General features: G+C 38.7%; 1 protein-coding gene across 4 annotated transcripts in view; it reads left to right on the plus strand.

Annotated features, from left to right (window-relative positions):
- The window catches only part of unc5db (unc-5 netrin receptor Db), a 284,478-nt gene that overhangs the window by 150,108 nt on the left and 117,671 nt on the right, over positions 1–16,699 (plus strand). For all 4 annotated transcript variants that reach the window (XR_014877264.1, XM_085180735.1, XM_085180733.1 and 1 more), the window contains exon 3: positions 15,249–15,392. Coding sequence is in view for 3 of the 4 variants with exons in the window: in XM_085180735.1 (XP_085036861.1) it covers positions 15,249–15,392 (144 nt within the window). In the remaining variant the exon portion in view is untranslated. The remainder of the gene's footprint in view (positions 1–15,248; positions 15,393–16,699) is intronic.

Here is a 16,699-nt window from a genome sequence, read left to right on the forward strand (position 1 = left end):
GAGGATGTTTTATCGGTGGTTGTAGGAGTAGTTTTCTATGCTAAAGAAGGAGCAAAGAAGGACTCATCCAGGCTGGAGAAACTAATCAGGAGGCGGGCTCTGTGGTCGGCATGAAGCTGGGCACTCTGTTGACAGTGGCAGAGAAAAGGACATTAAAGAAACTGCTGGACATTATGGACAATGCTGGGCATCCTCTGCACACGGTCGTAAACAATCAGAGAAGCCTATTCAGAGACAGGTTGCTTCTCCCAAAGTCAAAAACCAACAGACTTAAAAACTCCTTTGTCCCACACGCCATCAGACTGTTTAACTCCTCACTGGAGAGGAAAGGGAGGGGAAACAAGGGGACAAGGGAGGGCGGGAACAGCTGAGCTGTAGTGCTTTTTTACACTGTGTAATATTTGCAATATTTGTCTTTTTTCTTATATTCGACTGTGCAATAATCACTGTGCAATATACTCACTCAAATGTGCAATCCTATTTATCCATATTATATATTCTGTATTTATATATGTGTATATATGGTATATTTATGCTTATATCATTACTCTCATTCCCCTTATTGTATCTGTAACATGCAACATCTGTCGGTGCTGTGCTACTGGAAACTGAATTTCCCGGAGGAACCCACCCGAGGGATTAATAAAGTTTCATCTAATCTAATCATCTAATATAATATAATATAATATTTATAGGCAATTACGGAAGTAATTTCAAAGCTAAAAGAAAGGAAATGTTGCATGTTTTTTTGGCAGACAAAAAACATGTGAAACATGTTGTTTCTCATGTGACCATGAGAAACAACATGTTTCTCATGGTCTGACTCACTCTCAGATTTACCTCTGCAGTAAGTAGTTTTTGATAAACTGGTTAAACTGTGGGCTTGTTTTCACCATGTGAGTTTGCAACCATGTCTCACTCCCAATATACCATATACTGATACCCACTGTATGACAGGTCATTAAAAAGTATCTTTGTCGGTGTCTGAGCACAAGGTTTGATTTGGTTTTTGTTTTTCATGACATAGAAAATGGACACTTGAGGCATATCCTATATAAGCCTTTAATGAAGTAAGAGGAAACAGGGTTTCTGATCAATTGTCAGTATGTGATGAGCTGAATGTAAGAAAAATTGTGTGATTGCTCATTTGTTCTCCTCTAGTTCAACATATTATTATGTTTCTTGTTCTAAGCAATTACTTTGTTGAGTAAGATGTTCCAGTGATGGCCAAAGGTACAAAAATAAGAAATTGAAATCATTATTTAACCTCTGGCAAGTGGTTCTGTCATGACAATGCAACCGGTGCCATTTTATTTATTCTAATATTTAATTTTGATAAAAAATCATGAATTTCCTCCCAAAAAGGGGGGAAATTCATGAAAGAGGCTGCCAAGTACTCCAGTGTCTTAAATGTGTGAAGTATTGTGCTTCATTTTCTGTTCAGCAACTAATGACATCAGTGCTATAAGTCAGGACTAGAAGACTGTTATTTAGGGTTGTGATGAGACAGAAGTAAAATTGTACTGATGAATGGAACAAGGAGGCTGACTGTGTTTCACAAATCTTCTAAGCACTCATTATCAATGGAGCCAAGAACTGTTTGTGCTGGCTTCTGGTAGTTTTAGAACTGCTACTGAGAGCGGAAGAAAAAAATAGCCTAGGATTTAAGGGATTAACAAATCCAACAAATGGACCTTTTTGGGTGGTGAGAGAAGCATCTAAAATAAAGTGTAGAAAGCTCCAATTGCAGCCCGCTTAAGTGCAACATTTTTTTTTACTAATAAGAGAATCATTAAGATCATCAAAGACATCATCTATGTTATATTTGTGTTTTGGTGTGGAAATGTATATTTGAATTCTAGAGGTGGACAATAATATTTTTACATTTCACTTTGGAGTCACTCTGGTTTTTCTGAAGTGATATAATGGACAGAAAAAAATGCTTAAATGAGGGGACCACAGTTTAAAACCCCTGTCAGCATTTCATCTGTGGTAGCCATGACAATGCTGCAGCATCTTAGAGCAGTTCAGATAGGTAATCCCTCTATTTTACTGGTCAGGAATTTTGTTTACTGTAAACTGGAGTGGAACAAGGAATCTTGAATAGGATGAATGTTTTCAGTTTTCAGTTTTATTTGTCATATGCAAGTTAGCACAGGGTCAACATTGCAATGAAATGTGTTTGACGAGCAGCAGTCACTCAGCAGCATGATACAGTAGGAGAAAATATAATGAAATATAATAAAATAAAATAAAATAATAAATAAAATAGAAAAATAGTAAGGAGCAAAATATTAGAGAGACATGGTAAAAGAGAAAAGATGACTAAATATATATATGTATCTATAAATATAAATATATGTACACTAGTGATTAAATAAGAAAATCTTGAAAAGAAATCTGACGGGAGGGCAGATGGGATATTGCACAGGAATGAGCAGCAGAAAATTACAGTATTGTGACTGGGAGCTCTCGTCGGTGCAGCCATCTTACGGCGAAACCGGAAGTTAACAGCAGTTAATGTGGATAATAACCGTCAGAGTTGAATATAACTAGACCATTAATAATCTTATTTGTTCATCATAATTCATGGATGTCGGTCTGTTCCACTTTGGATTTTCAGGGTTGTACACAGCCATTGCTCTGGTGGTCCCGGCTTACTTTTGGCAAAATACTTCCAATGACCAGAAGCTTTTTTACCCTGTATGTACCTTGTACCCTTAATGTGAGCTGTGCACCAGGCAGTTTAGTGTGTATACGTGCTACTCAGCTTGTAATTTATGACATTTTTAATGCAAAATTGCTCTACTCAACCCAAGGAGAAAAAACATTTCATCTAGGTGCAATACTTCAGACTTTTACTTTTACTAGAATCTGGTCTTCAGTTTGACCTACAATTTTTGTAAAGATCCCCTCAACACTCTAGTGTCAGGTGCTATGTTTTTCTGTAACAGACAGGCATCTTGAGGAAAAGAAGTAATTTTTAGAACATTTATTGTATTTCTGCCTTCCAAACTGAATCCTTTAGACATTACCCTGTTGGGGATGACCATCCATCAATCTGTCTATTCATGTCTCTTGCAATAATGCAAGAATTCATATGCCGGTTATACACACAATTTTATATAATTTGTGAGATTCAACAAGGTAAAAGATTAAGTGATTACTTTTGTATCCAAGGTTTGCCTCATGTGCTCGACAGGGGCCTATAGACTTGAGGCAGGAAGTAGTATTCATAGAAAAAAAACAACTAAGAACTGTTTTTTTGTTTGTTTTTTCCCCACAATAAATGCCAGAAACCTAATTGCACAAGAGTCTTCAGTAAAAGACATTACCAATGGTTCTGTAATGTTTACATGAGAAGTTATTAAGCTTTAAATAGAGGAATGTTAAATCGGGGGAAAGCGGTCCAAAACAGCAGCTGTAGAAAGGGGTTAAGGTTGTTAACCTCTCTTGACAGCAAAAGCTAGTGTTGTAATTAGCTGTGCTGCTGCCACCACTTGACACACTTACGTTGCAAACATTACAATTAGCTGCGTGACTACTTTCAGTCTGTAGTCAAGTTGCAAATTACAGCTATGCCTGCTTTCAAAATACACTGTTTTTTTTCTACATGGATGCATGGTAAACTGATTATTAAATAAATGGCTGGACAGAATATGACTAAAACATTTGACAAAGGCTGTTTTTTTGTATTAATTATAGATAACGTAATGAATGAGCGGAGTTGGAGTGTTTCTGATAAAGAGCACATATGCTCGTGTCATGCTCACTGATCTGCATACAGGATGTACTGTCATTCATTAGTGAGAAATGAGTGCCGGCACACATACTGTAACCTACCGCAACATGTTAAGGTCTTAATAAATAAAGCTGTTGTGTTTTCAGTTTGATTAGCTTTATTCATATGCAGGCACATGACAGCAGACCACGACAAGCGGTGTAGCTAAGAGCCACCTGTCCACCAAGTGTTGTATGCGTGCATAAAGAGGATCAGATACCACTTTTGAAAAGTGTTAAAAAATGAGATAACAAAAAGTGGTTTACCTAAGAAATATCCAGATAAGAACCATTCAACATACATCATGTGGATACAAGCACTGGGCCACACCTCTTAATCTTTAAATACAGGTGTTTTCAGCACCCAGAGCTTGATGGCATGGAGCCCAGCAACTCGTGTAGGTCTAATGTGTAGATGGCACATTGCTTTTGTCTATGTAGTATATAAGAACAGAATATTCATTAGTGGGCAAAGTGGAGGAGTGACTGAATGGAGTGGGTGGTCTCCTCCTGGATTGACAAGATAATCAATTTTATTATCTGTTCTTTACTGTATTTTTTTGCACCATAGACAGATGTTTAATGAGTAAAAAGAGAGTCTGGTACATAGTTTGTCAAACCTGTCAACTTGCCATCGTCATAATTTACTTGCAGTTCGATAAGATTAGGTATAAATTCACAGATTATTTCCAACATATGCATTTTAACAGAGCGCTATGATAAGACGTCAGTTCCTCAATCACTGTGCTTATTTACATTCATAAGCCCTGACAGAATAATCAGTTATCATTGGAGTTTGGCTAAACTTACATACACTGTGCTAGTGCTGTTCACCTGTGGACTATTTTGAGCACAACAAAACTTTTGTAATGCTCTGTGTTGTGACCAGTTGTGCTTGTGCTCGTCGTGATGGACGTTGACTGTTACTGCTGGTAAGAGCTGCAATCTCTAATTACAACCAAAAAACAAATAGCAATTGTCATGTGAAAAATCTTCAGTGTCTAAGCCTAAAACCAGTGCATGAGACCAGATGGTTTTCGGGTTTGTTTGTTTGTTTGGGGATTTTTAAATTGATTTTGTGTAACTTTGTAGAGTTGTGCATTTTAAAATTGTTCCTAAAGGTCAGACTTTCACCATGGAGTTCCATTCTGTTGTTTTCAGATATGTGACAGACAATTGCAGCTGAACTGCGTGCACTCAAAGTGACCTGTTAACTGAACACAGTCTTTACTCACCACATATCCTACACATAACCAGTGTTTGTGTAACGCATTAAAAAAATAACATGTGTTGGGATTAAATTATTTGAAGTGCCTCAAGTCTATGCTTTATATTAACTAAAATGCCATATAACCATATAGTGTAGTATTAAGTGGGCATGGCCCTGAAAATAAAGGCATTAGACTACGTGTCCTTGGGGGGTAGAAAGCTGAAGACTCTCGCCCACGCTTGCCTGGGAGAAAGTAGATAACAGGGGACCATCTTCTAGTGGAAAGTTACTGAAACACTGTTGTTTAGACTAGAAAGGGACCAGTAGATTGAATGTTTGATTGTTTATTTTGAGAAAAATGAGAATTGTATTGATTAAATTGATTGTTGATTGAGCATTAAACACCGAGTGTTGCTCTTCCTTCAGCCCAAAGACGAAAGAGTTGGGGTATTTAACACATGTTACAGTATTCACATTAGATTTGTCAGAAACGCAATAAAGTACTAAATTCATTACATTACAGCTACAACTATAACTACAACACTCAGCTGATTTCAGTTCGTGTTGGGGAGAAGGAAAATGGTGGAATGGTCTATAGTGAATGTGTGAACATTTTTATCTTTATTGCACAAAAGGACAAGAGCGCAACGGTAAAGTGCAAACTGCATCCAGGACAGAAACAGCAGCATTATACTGCTAATACAACTTCAGCTCTTTACAAGCATTTGTATGCTAACACAAAGGAACATTCAAAATGAGATGTAAGGCTCACTAACCACCAGAGGAGATCCTGCACAAATGCAGGTGGTTAGAACACAGTTGTTATAGAGGGATTTAAAAACAGGAGGAGAGAGCAGCCATGGTATGGTTTATTATTGTCATTCTTGAAATTGTAGGACTTCGTGATCACATCTTGCAAAGAGTCCCCAATAACTGAAAACAATGTCCAAATGATTCCCATCCATCAACTTTCTTCCACTTTTTCAATTCAGGGGGGTGGGTCATACGTTTTTAGGAAGCTAGAGTATCCAGGAAAAAAAACTCACAAAGACATAGGGAGAACATGCACATGCAGACAGGAAGGTGGATTTAAACCCAGGATGTTCTTGCTGTGAAGCAAGAAGGCTAAACAATGCACTGACATGCATGAGTTCAACAGCAGTGATACAGTATAATTAGGAAAAACGTAGATGAAATAACTCTCTGGTATGTAACACTCTCTGAAACTGGCCAAAGTACACTGGCTCAAGTCCAGGTGTTGAAACTACACCTTTTACATTTTTCATTTCTGAGCTCAAAGTAGCCCAAAGCTGCACACCCAAACACAGATGGATCTGGCTGTCATTACTGTACCAGAGCACTGGAGACGGGAACACTGGGCCAGAGCCAAAACCCAGTGTTCTCTCTGAGACTCACCAAAAATTAGCTGCTGACATAAACAGCCAAATGCTCCAACACTTTGTCTCACTGGTTATATTTGTATTATTTTGCTTAAGGTCAGTGTGATTGACATAGAATTTAATGTTTAACCAAACAGCTAATGGTATACTGCTTCTAGTGGTGACATTGTCCTTTGTTGATTTGTTGATTTGCTGTTAACATCGACATGCATTCTAATTAAATACCAGTTCATTATGTTTATATTTACATCTCCCTCATGAGCATGCAGTTGGTGGAATCCTTTTAAAAGGATCAAGTCTCTGACTTAACCACACTGAGGGGGTGGTGGATGGGATAGGGGTCTGTGAGCACTAACAAACACTAAACATTGAATGTATATGTAACTTATCATCAAACTGCCGAGCTATCAACTGCTTTAGAATGCCTTTGGAGTCCTCAGCAACTTATTATCTGCTCAAATAAATTCTATTCAATGCCACACTAAAGGCAAGTACATATGAAGAAAAGGCTTCTTTGAGTTTATAGTGGCACGTACCTCACTGACATTGGCAATCAAGTGAACATTTGAAAGAAATAATTTCACATCTTTCTTTTTGTGCTCGTTATTGGTTGGCATCACATGAGGTGAAAACGCTCCCTGCAGTACATGTGCTATGACAGTCGCCCCTGGCACAAACAGGTGCCCTGATAATGGCTTCTTTTGAGTAAACACAGATTTATTATCGAGGGAACCTCATTTCTCAAAATCACTGCAACAGTTTGCATCCCATTGTGAAATAAATGAAACTCCTGCAACTTGGTTCCCTCGGTAGGTGTGCATAAATCTTTATAACAAATCTATCAAAAATGACAGCCCTCCTAATCATGACTCAAAATAAGCATTTTTCTTCACTATCAGAACCAATTCAGTGTTTGTCTACTTCCCAGCCATTGCTCGACTGCTAACTGGAACTGCTATGGAGCAAGACTTTTTAATACGTGACAAAGTGTAGGAAAATGCTAATGATGCTCACTGACGCCCACACTGGGTGGATACCTGGACAATGGGTGGATACCTGATGTGATGAGAGATCTTCTGACAAACATTATTTGTAATAATAACCTAATGAAAGCAAATAGCAAATAAAATCACATGTAAATGTAAACGGTAACAAATGTCGCCCCTGTCTTACCTTTGTGGGGGTTTTTTTCTACTTACCAGCACTCTCATTCATGTCCATGAACAAGTGAATAACTTTGTTACCATTTCACAAACTGCCCTTATGCTGTAATGCAAACCATTCTGTATCCAAACTAAACTGGAAAATCGACGTCCATTAGCACAAAACTGTAACTTAAAATTCATAAATATATCATGAACCATGTTGAATACACCACCAGTCTGCTTCAGTGTCACATTTGGCCCAGCAGTAAAAAAGTGGTTTCATACAAATTAAATTAATGTCCTTTTCCTGAAACTAACCAAGAGGTTTACATGCCCGAATACAGTCAAATCTGTCATATGGCAGTGTGAAGCAGGCAGGGTTGAGTACCCAAAATGCTGACTCATATGCAGGACTTAACTCAAAAACATAGCTTTATTGCTGGAAGTATGATTGCAGAAACCAAACTGGGAGAGACTAGAAACTGAACTAACAAGCAGAACACACAGCCGGCAAATGAGGGAGATCGCGACACCAGACTGCAGTAACTAAATACAGGAATGAATCAGAGCAAAGTGAAAACACCTGGGGAACATAGCTGGCAACAATCTAACAGTCGAGACGGGGGGAAGCAAACCTGAACACGTATCGGATACTGTCAAAGTCAAACAGGAAGTATGGGGAACACACACACTAGCTGTGTCCCAAAACGTCGGCTGCATCCTTCGGAGGACCCGGCCTTCGCGGTCTACGTGGGCCGGGTCCTTCAAAGACCGAGAAGGCCGGAAGTGCAAGGCTGTGAAATTGGACGGTCTAGCCTTCAGATTTGCATCACCGCTGTGTTGGTGGAGTTTAATAAACTCGGCCGTCTGCTCCTTGCTATCTAAAATATAACAGCACACTGGCGAAAATCCTCGACCGTCTCACACGGTCAAACCGATTTACTCCAGAACAAATAAAACACCCAAAAAAGGCAAACAATTACATTTTTAAGTTATCTGAGTGACTTATATCATGTTTAAGTCCGCTGCTCTCGCCGGCTGGAGTGACCATTGAATCCCCCGGCTTGCTATTGAGCTGGTGGGTAACAGATGTCTCCGAAAACGTCGGCACACTTTTGCAAATATGCGATGTCTTGATAAACCAAGCAGATATTTGAAATTTACACAGCTACTTTCTCGCCTTAAAATATGTTAAAAGTTTATTTTGTGGCCCAGAAAGATTAATAAGAGTAATTTTAAAACTTAGCAGCGGCCGCCATTGTTGCCAGCTGAAATTTGGCTGGGCCGCGCAATGAATTCTGGGATATAGTGGGCCACGAAGGACACGCCCGACCCATCCTTCAAATTCGGGGAAATGAAGGACGCATTTGTCGGCCGCATTTGAAGGAGTCGACGAATTGGGACAGCCTTCGTCGTCTGGCTGTGACGTAATCGGCCTTCAAATGCGGCCTCCGGAGGATGCAGCTGACGTTTTGGGACACAGCTCCTGAGACACAGACTGACGAAACCCAGGGCGAGAGAGCAAGGGACGAGAAAGTGCTGCTAAAAATATTAAGTCTATGTAGTACATACTTTAAAAGCACCTGCATATATAATAACACTGTGTTAAAATTGCAGTATTGATGTCCACACATATATTTAGATGTATACTGGGTTTTAAAATGAGGCCAGTCTTTTTTAAGTGAGGCTACTAAAGTCTAATCCTGAGCTGACCTTTCCCTCTGCCTCAGAGCAGTGGACCAGTGTTTTGGCTTTGCCACTACATTGAGCAGATATGGCCATTTTCACAAAAGTCTAATATTGATCTATGGGACAGCAGCCCATTCCTATTTTGCCTTTACTGTATGGTTAACAGAAAAGAACCAGAGGCAGTGTGTGGATGGAGTAAAAGATGAAAAAGTTTTTTTGCTGGACTCTCTTAAAGCAGATTTTTTTTTTTTAATAAAATGATCGCAATGCACCATTTTAATGAAGTTCTTGTCACTGAAATCCATTTTAATAAGCTAGACTAAGGCAGAGCTACCACAGCGACAATCTCACTTGCACTGGACCTCAGAACGGGGAAATATTGCTCTCATTCCAGCTGCTTTGCCCATCTTTCTCTGAGCGATTCAGCTGTTTTGGATGGATTTATCAAGTGACTCGGAAAACTGCAAAAGAGTGAGAAGAGGATTGGGGAGGAGAGCTGATCAAGTGGTTTACTCTAATGAGGCCTGTCAACAGTGTTCTGCCTATAAACAAATAGGGTTGACAGATGACACAACGACGGCAGTCGTTCCCTTCTCTCCAGCAAACCACCTGTCGATGTCGCTTTGGACTCCAGGAAATGTGTTGCTTTGTCAAAAAAGCTTATGGCCACCTTCTCTCTCTCTCGCGCTCGCTCACTCTCTCTCACACAATCAGTCTTGCTCACTCTTCCACTTCTGTTAAACTCAGCCTCAAATTTTTTAGGGCATCGCAGAAAGTCATTAGTTATTATTTGCTTTGCTGTCTCTCTTCCCACACAGATGCTGTCACTTGACAGTTCTCTGCCTGTGCTCAAGAAATTATGAATTATGCCTGTGTCTCACTGTCTACAGGGACGGCAAATGGGAAGCACCAACCAGAGTTTCTTCTTTGTTTGTTGTGTTCTCAACCCCCACCCCTACCCCCCTACACCAACTCACGGCCTGTCAATCTTACCTACCACAGTTACCAAAAGCACCGATTGCACCATATTGTGACAAAGTGCCTAATTTGTATCAGCGTTTCAAGACTTGTGAGTTTCACAAAGAGAAAGAAGCTCACTTTTTTTGTTATTGTTGTCATTTGTATCCAGCAAAGTGGAGACCACCCGTCACGAAATGTTCTCCATTTCTTAATTTTGCCCCAAACACCAGCATGGAGTCATCGCCGTTGCCCCAATGCCATTCATTCGGATTTGATTGGTATTCATTCAGAAGTCTGCTCAGTGCGTCGCAAGCTGTGCAGCCTCAGTATGAAGCTGTTTGACTTTAGTAAGAGCATGTCAGATTAAAATATAATTCATCAGAGAGATTGGAGGCATAAGAGTCAGGGCAGGCTTTTGGTCTCTTGCAGTTCCCAGCACATTGCATATTTGGCTCTTTAATCCAGTGGTGGGTATAAGGCCCGGAGGCTCCAAAAGGCTCTGAGAAAACACATGTGACAGGCCCTAAGCCGATGACTCACATTAAATATGGGTGCTGTATACCCATTTGAAGCCATATGAGGGGATGGCGAACAACTGGGGACTTGCAGCTTGTTGCCTAAGAGGATTTTCAAATAGACTGGATTTTTTTCCCTCACATTCTTTTATGCATTCAATATAATAAGAGCATTGTGCAGTTTGCTGTGGTCACATCGTGTTTTTGTGTTATATAATGTAGTATATTATTGTGGTGTCACTTGCACAGGAAGCCTCTATACATCGTTACGTGTAGTTCAGATTATTAATGCTAATTCTTCTATAGATGATTTAGCTTTCCCTTCAGAACTAGAAACATACTGCATGGTTGCCCGGGGCTCTGTGTTTCTGCCAATTTCCTTAGTGATTCTATCTGAGCTCAGCACAGAGAAGCAGAAAGCACTGATTTAGGAAGTGTGTCAGTCCTTCCTAAGAACTTGTGCATAACTAATCCCGTAAAACCCATTGATCACTGACGCAAGCCTGTAGACATATCGAGATATCGATTACAGATTCTTTAAAGATGCTTATTTAGCATACAGGGCTTTCCCTTTTAACGGCAGCTTAGCACATGACCTAAACAGAGGCCTATTTCCAGCCTATAAATGCTTCATTAAGACCTGACTCACATGAACACTGCTAATACTGGTACTCTCATGAAATCATATCAAAACCCAAGCTCTGAAGGTTCATTTTGAGCATCAGAATGGATGTAGGAAAGGCAATGCCAGTTGATCCACAAGTTCAGGCAGGCCCCAAAGTCAAGTTCTGCTGCAATCGCAGCAAATCAACTGATCTCAGTGCCAGCCCACATCAGCTGATAGTTCAGCTGATACATTTCTATGAAGCCACACAGGGCACACTATTTAACCTTGTGTTGGCCTGCCCACAATTGCTGCACGCCTGTGGGTCACGTTGCAGCCCATCTTTCATTTCTGATTCATTGGATTAAAATCTAAAGGGTTTAGGTGAAGTCTCATGCATTATGTATGCATTTCTCTATAATCTCCAAATACATTATGTACTCCTAGAGTAAATTAACCTGGTGTTATGAATGGTGCAAGTCCACCTAAAAAGGAACCAAGAGTTTCCCTTTGAGTGGGACCAGTTTGAAATTTTACTTTATCTCTGGTTTTGCAATTATTCTCACTTGTAATTGATTCGATTTAAGAAAAGCTCCTTTCTCTAAGATCCCAGAGGACTGACATTTTACATGTGTTTGCATGTCAGAGGTTCCTTAACTTTAAAACGTAACTATAGATCATGATAACATCTTGTATTATGCCGTTTTCTGAGTGAGGACAGTCCAGTTATGTTGTATTGAAGTTTCAACCAGTAGTGCAGACACAGATCCCACTATATTTATTGAAATTAAACAGTATAATATAAAGAAGTAAGAATATCGCACTACATTTTTAAAAGAAGACTAACAATTAGATGAGCATTGTTTTTTGAAGCTCGCATATTCTTCATTCTTTCCAGCCGAAGTGGAACTCTAACACAACACTTTTATGCTGAATACAGAAAGTTAAACACTTGCATTAATAATTTTTTAAAAGTGTCAAGTAATTGAAGGAGAAAACTAATTTGGATTATGCTTTTTTTCTAAAGCTCTAATTGGCAGTAAAGACATTCTGATTCTGGCATTAGTGAATTAAACATACTGCAAAGGTATCAATGTCATTACTGCATGAAAAGAAAAATTACATGGTCACCAGATACCTGTATTTATGAAAAAAGTATTTAAATAATTGATGCAGCAGCAGCAGTAATTCTAAATAACGCATTGATCAATGTTGATTAGTTAAAAATTTCTAATTCTTTAATACAAAAATAAAGTTAAAATACTATTTGCTAGTCTACAGTGTAATTCAAGAGTGGACTTAAAAATTAGCTCTCCCTCAAGAGTGACAAAAGAAAACAATAACACTGTGGACCAGTCACAGTTTCTTTATTAAGCTGTCCTCAAGTGAGATCCCCTAAGACAGCTAAAACCAGGAAGTAGAGTATTTGAATAATTTATATTGTGAAGTTGAAGTTCACTTCAATTCAGTTTAATTGCAGTCTTATTTACACGACGACACTTGCCTAAAAGCACTTTATATGGTAAAGTAAAGACTCTATAACTCCTCCAAGATATGTTAATCAATCTGGATAAAACTTGCTATATAAACTCCCTATGGGACCAGGATTATCAGTGTCTATACAGCAATAATTAGTGGAGCGTGTGTATCTGTGATCAAGTGTTCATCAAACAGGTATTACAATTACTTGGCTTTAAACATAAAATATGTAGCTTACAAGGAAGAACAATAAATATATGTATTTATTATTCATTATTCATCTCTTGTTGTTTATGAACAGCCAATTTTGCCAACTGATTGCAGGCTACTTATTCAAGTGTGTGTTTGGGTTTATAAAAAGTAGCCTGCACTACTTTGTAAAAAGTGAAGCTGTCAGTGTTTTATTTTATTTCCAGAAGTCAATGCCAATAGGGCTCTCCAGTTGCAGTCTTTTAAACATTTTTTGTTTTTTATCTTCATGATGTTTGCCTATCAATTTTTTTGCTTTGGAACAGTCAGTCTCCTATGTACTTTCTCCATCACTAGAACAAAGTCTTCATCTTAAATCGTTCGAAGAGGTAATCCTGTCTGATCCATTTTGCTATGTCTAGCTCTGTTGTTCTATAGTGCTACGTCTGTGCTTTGAAGCACTTAGAATAACAGTTGAAATATTGCACACCAGCTTCATTTGCACTCAGTGACTGTCCTTGTCATTGGAGGCTTTCGATATCTGTGAGACTGAATAAAGTTTTTTTTAATCAATTTTTTCTGACTTTTTATTCTCTCACCCACTCCCTTCTCTCACATACACACACAAAAGTTGTCTCTGTTCTTCTGCTTCTTCCTCTCATCATATATCTTGCTATAGGTATGCTGCACTTATTCAAGTATGTGCTCATCTTTTTCATCTATATTTGTCTTAATTTGAAAAAAAAAACAAAAACTTTTTCATTCACTACATGTTGAATGTCAGTCTTAGAATCAAAGTGAAGCAGTGCTTTATATCTATCTATCTATCTATATGGAACTTTTTGGATTGGATTAGAGATCAACTTCTATACCTGCTGCCAGTTAGAAGATTTTTTTCTTAAGTGGTAGTACAGAAAAATGTCCTCAGCAGTGTGCAATCAAGAACCAGTTTTTGTAGAGAACCAGTTCCCAGTAGTCTACTTCCGTGGAATTGTTAGTCGTCTTTGTTCCTGATCCAGTTTATCCCACGTACTTGCACTGACACAATCAGCTGATTGATAAGCAATACAGATAATGCAATTGGAATCTCTAAATTCTTATCATTTCCCATTCCCAGTCCTCAGCAAAATTCCATGAACTGGAGGTTAAACTTAAGCTTATGTATTTAAGGACTAAAATGCGTAGCCAGCCAGAAAGGACATCAAAGACATCTGACCTGGCTTCTTTTTTACTACACCTTCCAGGACATTTCAAAATCTGAAAGAAACAGTTAGAGAATACTGCTCTTTGAACAGCATGGAAAGCTGTGCTTCCTAATTCAGAAAAAGAAGAACAACAGACTTCATGGATGGAAGGATTGTGGCAAAATAAAAAATACAATTTTATAGCACATAAAATACAACAGAGTTGAACAAAGTGCTTCACAGTTGGTCAGAGCAATAGCATAAGACAGAATAAAAAAAAAAAGAAACAGTTAAAAGGAGGGCAGAAAACAATATGACAATTGTTTGAAACAAAAACTAGCCATGAAATAACATACTAGTTTGAATCAAACTAGTATGTTATTATAAGACGCAATTTAAAAGACTGGATGGACTCGGAGGAACGAATATAAGGAGGGAAGTTATTCCAGAGTCTGGGAGCTACGACAGCAAAGGCCCGATCACCTCTGGACTTCAGACGAGACCTCGGTTGCGTCAGGAGCATTTGATTGGAAGATCTAAGTGCCTTATTAGGGATAATAAGGCACAGTTATTGAAGGGAACGAAGGGCAGTTATTGGTCACTGAATATTTATTATTTATATTTATTTTGAATTTTGTCTGGGTTCACTAAAAGTCCCTGCAACATAAATTGCAACAATTTGTAGATCAAGGAAGTGCAACTCAGAAAGTATTTGCTTTTGGAACTGTACAGTGCATAAAAGAATCAAGTCCAGTTTTACCTTTTCACATTATGGTCTTATTAATAGTACAGTGACTCCCTGAGCTGTTCCTTTGTTTTAGATTTATGTCATGTTAGAAGGACCAAATATATTGCACATATGGCACATCTTCTTGGAACAAATGCCACAGATTCAAACAATTGGCAGAAACGTCTTAATAATTTTAGAAAATAATTAAACTTAACTTTATTCAGCACAGCACGTTAGGTGTTTTTCAGTGGTCCCAAATGCAGGGTAGCAAAACTCTAATTGAATCTAATCTAATCTAAGGTGTGCAACACTACACATAGGCACACGGAGTTGCTAACTCTCTTACCTTCTCTGTTGATCCAGGACTGAAGGTGCGTGAAGTGATGATCAACGTGTCACGCCAGCAGGTAGAAGATTTCCATGGCCCCGAGGACTACTGGTGTCTCTGTGTTGCCTGGAGCCACTTGGGCACATCAAAGAGTCGAAAGGCTACTGTTCGCATCGCTTGTGAGTTTGCAACTCTCCCCTAAGATGTGAAAATTTAGTAAAGTTTATGTAAAAGAGAAATGGTATAAAGACTCAAAGTTTTAACAGCAAACTTGTGACTTTAGTTTTGGCTTGCAATCTTGATTGCAAGATTGAATGAATTGATAGAATAAACATACAACATATTTTAGAGAAGATGTTCATTAAACAGAAAAGAACTATAGATGATAACCAATCATGCATATATGACTCTCTTTTCCATTTGATCAAAATCAGTCCTTTTCCTATACTGCGGGGTACTTCATGATGCTATAGATGTCACCACATTTGGTCCATAAATATGATTTATACTTTTATTTTGAGGGCATCTCCTCCAATTTACACATCAAAGTGTGTGCTGGGGAGTGCTAGTGCATATGTGGAAAAGGGGCATAAAGGCTTTTCTGTCTCCAAAGGGAGCCATGTGAAGTTTGATAAATGCGATGATACTTGTGTCAGCATTGTTTGTGGGAGAAGACTGCAAGATTGAAAATGAAAAATAATCTGGGGGTGTGGAGTTAGAAGAAAGGGGATTTACTGGGGCTCATCTCTGCTTGAGGCTAGAGGATAAGGATATATTAGCTGCTACTACCTTGACACAATGAAACCTCTGAGCAAACTGCCAGTGGTACACAGGGTTTCTGAGTATTGTAGGCAAAAAGATATGTAAAGCTAAATCAAATGAGAACTCTTTAAATGGTTCTTGTAATGAGCTGCATGTTGACCCTGATAAGACCCATGGACTAAAACAAAGTTTACAAATATACAAACTACACTGCACAAGTTCAGCTGAGAAATTTAAAGGCTTGAACCTGCACAGACATCCAGCTGTTTCTTTGTCACTAATAGATCAACGGATAAAAGAGAGATGACATAAAGTCCTCAAGCACATTGAATTATTGTATGACTAGCTCTCAGGTACTGGAAAAGTGATTTTTCCCCACATAGGTCTGTGTGATAGCTTTATAATGACATCAAATGACCACTCAGACCTCTCTGACATATGATTTACAGCATCTGTTCCCAACAAAGGACAACAACCCTGTTTCATTGGACCAAAATCTGTGACCATGCCAGCAAAAATAGAGTTTTTTATCAAATGAATAATTAATTCCCACAAAATAATATAGTCTAACAAAGTGGGACGCTTTTTTTTATTTACAGCTACTGGTGTCCAGCAACCAATACTGTTTTCAATTTTTAGAGCTCAAATCTGAAGGTGTGGAGTGAAAAAGACATGCATTTGGCAAGGTTCATGTCTACTTGACACTGCTATGCTGGTAGAGGTA

This window comes from Neolamprologus multifasciatus, chromosome 12 (assembly GCF_963576455.1).
Source record: "Neolamprologus multifasciatus chromosome 12, fNeoMul1.2, whole genome shotgun sequence".
In the NCBI taxonomy this organism is placed as follows: domain Eukaryota; kingdom Metazoa; phylum Chordata; class Actinopteri; order Cichliformes; family Cichlidae; genus Neolamprologus; species Neolamprologus multifasciatus.